The sequence below is a fragment of the Priapulus caudatus genome, unplaced genomic scaffold (genome assembly GCF_000485595.1).
Source record: "Priapulus caudatus unplaced genomic scaffold, Priapulus_caudatus-5.0.1 Scaffold1945, whole genome shotgun sequence".
In the NCBI taxonomy this organism is placed as follows: Eukaryota; Metazoa; Priapulida; class Priapulimorpha; order Priapulimorphida; family Priapulidae; genus Priapulus; species Priapulus caudatus.
In genome coordinates, this window is record NW_014579006.1 from 9,509 (window position 1) to 14,938 (window position 5,430).

Below are 5,430 nucleotides of genomic sequence, written 5' to 3' on the forward strand. Positions count from 1 at the left end.
ACGCAGCAACCGAGGCGCAAGGAGAGGCAGATGCCGCGTTAGCAGCAGACGCCATAGCAGCGGCAGATGCAGTAACAGCGGCAGACGCCTCTGAAGCCATGCCGCGAGGCGCCATGACAGTCACGGCAGACGCCGCGTCGGCGGCAGACGACGAAGCAACGGCGGAAAAAGCAGACGCGATGGTATCAGCAGCCGACGCCATATCGACTGCTGTTCCCACGATGGGGATGGACGCTGCGGCGCCGGCGGCGGAGACTGGGTGTGGAGAGTGGGTCTCCGTAGTAACGCCGGCGGCGGAGACTGGGCGTGGAGAGTGGGTCTCCGTAGTAACGCCGGTGGCGGAGACTGGGCGTGGAGAGTGGGTCTCCGTAGTAACGCCGGCGGCGGAGACTGGGCGTGGAGAGTGGGACTCCGTAGTGACGCCGGCGGCGGAGACTGGGCGTGGAGAGTGGGACTCCGTAGTGACGCCGGCGGTGGAGACTGGGCGTGGAGAGTGGGTCTCCAGTAGTAACGCCGGCGCATGGAGACTGGGCGTGAGAGTGGAAACTCCGTAGTGAAATGACCCGGCGGTGGAGACTGGGCGTTGGAGAGTGGGAACTCCGGTAGTGATGCCGCGGTGGAGATGGGCGTGGAGAGTGGCTCCGTAGTGAGCCGGCGTGTGGGAGACTGGGCGTGAGAAGTGGGCTCCAGTGACGCCGCGGTGGAGACTGGGCGTGAGAGGGACGTACAGGGCAGCTGTGGCGGCAGCGGTGGTGCCGTCGTCCCTGAGACGCCTCCACGCTGTCATCGGCGACGCCGCTCGCTGCTGTCCGCGCTCTCGCTGGGCAATGCGCCGCGGATTCTGAAAAACACCAACAAACGTGCAGCGGTACGCCGTGATGTCATAACGTTACGTGACCCCAGAGTAGCATACAGCTATTGTAGAATGAGTGATGACGATGATCGATGATCGATCGACAAACGACGACGATTATGGATGAATGATGATTAGGATGATAAAAAAACCAACAAGACGAAACGAAGAACAAGAACAAGAAACAAAAAAGAAGAAAAAATATAACAAAGTAAAAAAAAATATAAAAATACGCACGGGCGTAGACGACCGACCGGTCCGTCGCGGCCTGGCGTTGTGTGTTTCGCGCTTACACTTTGATGTGCACGACAGGTGGCTCTGCAGTGTCGCGAGCAGAGCGTGAACATCTTGTCGCACAGGCCGCAGCGCACGCACCGAGCACACGTCCTCCGCTACTCGTGACCATTCGTGCCCTTCATCAAGGTCACGCAGCGGGGCTCTCCGCACGCAGTTGAACCTGGGACGCGGAAGCAAGCGTTCGCTGAGACGCGATTCCGTGTGAGCGAGGGTTCGCTGAGATGCGATTCCGCTCGAGGCCGAGGGTCGCTTGAGGGCGAGGGTTCGCGTAGATACGAGGGATGGCTGAGACGTGATTCGCGTGCGAGTGCACGGGCGTTCAATAAGAACGCGAGGTTTCGCTAAGACGCGATTCGCTCGGAGGCGAGGGTTCAATAAGACGGGCGAGGGTTCGCTGAGCGTCTCCGGACGCATTCGCTCGAGGCGAGGGTTCAATAAACGCGGAGGCGTACTCGCTGAGAATGCGATTCGCGGTCGAGGCGACCCGGGTTCAAATAAAGACGCGAGGCGTTCGCTGAGAACGGCGATTCGCGCTCAAAGGCGAGGTTCAATAAGATGGCGAGGGTTCCGCTGAGAACGGCGAATTCGCTCGAGGCGAGGGTTCGCCAAGACGGCGAGGGTTCGCTGAGACCCCGCCGATTCGCGTCGAGGCGAGGGGTTCATAAGAGCGAGGTTCGCGCTGAGACCGCGATTCGCCTCGAGGCGCAGGGTTCAAAAATAAGAGCGAGGGTTTCCGTGAGCGGCGATTTCGCTCTGAGGCGAGGGTTTGCTGACGATGCGAGGCGTTCGCTGAAGACGCGACTCGCTCGAGGCGAGGGTTCGCTGAGGCATGCGAGGGTAGCGTGGTAGGAGCTGAGCACCAGGACGATTTCGCTCGCGTGAGGCGGAGGTTCACAATAAGGATCGGGCGAGGGTTCGCTGAGACGCGATTCGCTCAAGGCGAGGGTTTGCTGAGACACAATTCGCTCTTTGCGTAGTGGCAATTTTTCGCAGAAGTACATCGACTATTAGTTACGCCGATTTCATTTTAAATTCGAAATATCTATCGATCTTTTATCATGCACATATCTTCTGACTTTGCGCGAGAACTTTGCGGAATCCGACATCGTTCCCCAATTATTTATCAATAAAATGATAATTTAAACGATTAAATTCACGATTTTAATCTTATTATATGTTATCGGCGTGCGTCCACTTGCCCAATTACGACACAACAGACACTCCAGCTTTGTACAGAAATGGCAAAGACCTCACTTTAGATAATTAAACTGATAATTTCAGGCCAACGATTAATTACGATTAAACAACGAGGAAAATATTAATTATAAATTTTTGAATATATTAAATCATCTATAACGACCATAGACGACACACATAAATACAAACTTTTACGTGTAAATATAAAAGTAATACTTCAAAAACTTTTTAAAGTGGGAATATTTTTTTTGGAATCAAAATAGCGTTCGGTGCAAGCGCGGCAAAATGGAGTCCGCCTTGTGAAGCGAGATTTACAAACCTGCTCGTTAAATACCTAAATTTCTGCGCAGGAAGGCTGCCGGAGTCGTCGCCATCGATGCTCACATCAAACTCGCGCGCGAGCCGCCCCACCTCCTCCTCCGCCACCGCCGCCTCCGCCGCCACCGGCATCCCGCACCGGCCACCGAGTGGCACAACCTGCGCGTTCTCCGCCGCTGCAGGCAGCGCCACCTGTGCTCGCATTCTCTCCACCACCTCCTCGATCTGTCTCTTGCACGTCGCCGCCGGTCGAGCCGCCATCTTGTCCGCGACGGCGACGCCCTCGCCGGCGGCGCCCCCTGTTGATGACGATGTGTCGCCGCGGCGACACGCGGAGACGGTCGCGACGACCGTCGGCTCGGCGCCCGACGCCGGCGCCCCCTGCTGGGGCTTGTAATCGACGTGCGTCGTCGGCAGTCGCTCGGCGCTCGGCTGGCTCCCCCTGGAGCCATGCGCGACGCTCGTGTGGTGGCCGAGCGCGGAGACGGTGCGGAACTGACGCGAGCAGGTGGCGCAGCGGTAGTACGGGAACGGACAGAAGCGCGAGAGCGCGCGGCTGCGTCCGTGCGTCACCGTGATGTGGTAGCCCAGTGAACTCTTCCTGTAGAACCTGAGAGAGGGAGAGAGAGAGACGATTAGTGGCGCGGCGGAGACAATAGAACGTGCGATAGATAATAGATAATAGACAATAGAACCCTCCCCATCCCTTCCTCTTTCCTCCTCTCCTCTCCACCTCTCCCCCTCTCCCAACACTCCCACCCTCTCCCCTCTCCCAGCAGCCTCGATTTTGTAGGCACTGCGATGTGTTCGATTTGAGTGGCTAAAAATTACGGAAATTCGTGACGCCCAGCTCCCCCTCTCCATTCTCTCCGACACCTCGCCCCACACTTCCCCACAGCTCTCACCACACCTCCCCACAAACCCCCCGACATGCGCAGAATTGCACTTTGTAGATGGTGACGGATCGTTGATGAAGTTACCCTTCCTGCCTCCCTGCCCCCTCATTCGCTGCACCTTCTCATCCTCCTGCACCAGCCCCTCTCCCCTACTCCCCCTCTCCCAACACTCCTACCCTCTCCCCCCTCCCACACCTCCCTCAACTCACCGGCACGCGCAGAAGGTTGCACTTGTAGATGCGTGGACGAATGGCATGTCGATGAAAAGTTCCTTCCCTCGCTGCCCCTCTCCCCTCCCTGCATCGACCCGCCTCTCCAACCCTCTCCCAACACTCCCACCCTCTCTCCTCCATCTCCCCCTCTCCCCCCCTCCCCTCCTCAACTCACCAGCGTGCACAAGAAGTTGCATTTGTAGAGCGTGACCGGATCGTGTCGAGAAGTTACTCTTCCCTCCGCCCCCTCCCCCCTCTTCTTGCAGCCCTCTCCCCCCTCATCCCCACCTCCCCCCTCTCCCACACCTCCCCTCAACTCACCGCGCGACGCAGAAGTGCACTTGTAGAAATGCGTGACGGATCGTATCGAAAGAAGTTACCTCCCTCCTGCCCCCTCCCCCCCTCTTCCTGCACCCTGTCTTCCCCTTATCTCCCCACGCGTCTCCCCCCTTTCCCCACCTCTCCCCTGCTCCCCACACCTCCCTCAACTACGCACTCACCGGCGCGCGCAAGAAGTTGGCACTTGTAGATGCGTGACGGATCGTTCGAGAAAGGTTCGACGCCGTGCACGTTGGTGAGGTGCAGCCGAGGCTGTTGCGGCGACTTGCAGCGGTAAGTGCCCGCAACAAGGCTGCACCGGGAAGCGGCGCTCGTTGGTGTGCACGAGCAGTGGGCGCGTCAATCGCTCGCTCAGCCGAGAATCTGCCGCTAGACAGAGCGGCACAATGCGCCGCGCGACGTAACCTCGGGGCTGCGCTGGGCATGCAGGTCCCGCACGACCGACAGCCTTTCGTCGCCGAGCCGACGTCGAATGGGGGGAGACCCCCCGCCGAGACAAGCCCCCCCGATGGGCGAATTGCGAGCCGGTCACCTAGGGAGACGGGTGGATGTGGATTAATCCACCGCGATCTGCGGGGGACGCGTGCCGTCGTGAGAGGGAAGAGGAAGGAGGGAAGGACATGGAGAGAGGTGGAGATGAGGGTGAGGGACGGAGGGAAGTAGGAGGCGGAGAGCTGGCTAGCAGGGAGGAGAGATGGCACATAGAGAGAGGTGGAGAACAGAGAGGAGGGAGGCATGGAGGGAGGCAGAGAGCGGGAGAAGGAGGAGCGCCGCCACGCTGAGCAGCGTTCACGTACCTTCGATATGGAGATGTTGGGGCCTGCTCCGGCATTAGCGGTGTGCTTTCACTCCTTCTCCTCCTCCTCTCCTCCTCCTGTTCTCCCCCGCCTACCGTGTTAGCCAGCGGCTCCCCCTCCTCGCCGCGTGCAGGCCGCCACGCCGCCAGCGTTCAAACGTAGAGCATGCTCGGCCAGATGCCTCCGCGCTCTCCCTCCAGCTTCACGACGACGCACGGCATACGCGCTCGCCGCGGCGCAACTCGTCGTCGTGCCTCGTCCTCGTCCTCGTCGTTGCGGCGGCGATGGATGGCAGCGATCTTCCGCCGCTTCCACACGCACCAGCTCTTCGTAGACGGCGACGCGGCTCCTGCATTGACCCTGCCCGACACAGAGTCACGGGGTCCAAGAAGCTCACGGGGCCCCCGCCCCCCCCCCCCCCCCCCACCCCCTCAAGAGGTCCACGGGGGTTGATCGAGAACGAGCGACATGGGTTTGGAAGCTCTCGCACATCTAACGCCCCACGCAGGGGGCGGGTGGTG

General features: G+C 59.8%; 1 protein-coding gene across 1 annotated transcript in view; it reads right to left on the bottom strand.

The window, feature by feature from the left end:
- Positions 1–783: 783 nt before the first annotated feature.
- The window catches only part of LOC106817953 (myc-associated zinc finger protein-like), an 11,970-nt gene continuing 7,323 nt past the window's right edge, over positions 784–5,430 (bottom strand). Inside the window, exons 7-9 of the mRNA XM_014822658.1 lie at positions 2,682–3,275; positions 1,149–1,310; positions 784–841 (exon numbers count right to left, since the gene is read on the bottom strand). Coding sequence (XP_014678144.1) covers positions 784–841; positions 1,149–1,310; positions 2,682–3,275 — 814 coding nt within the window. The remainder of the gene's footprint in view (positions 842–1,148; positions 1,311–2,681; positions 3,276–5,430) is intronic.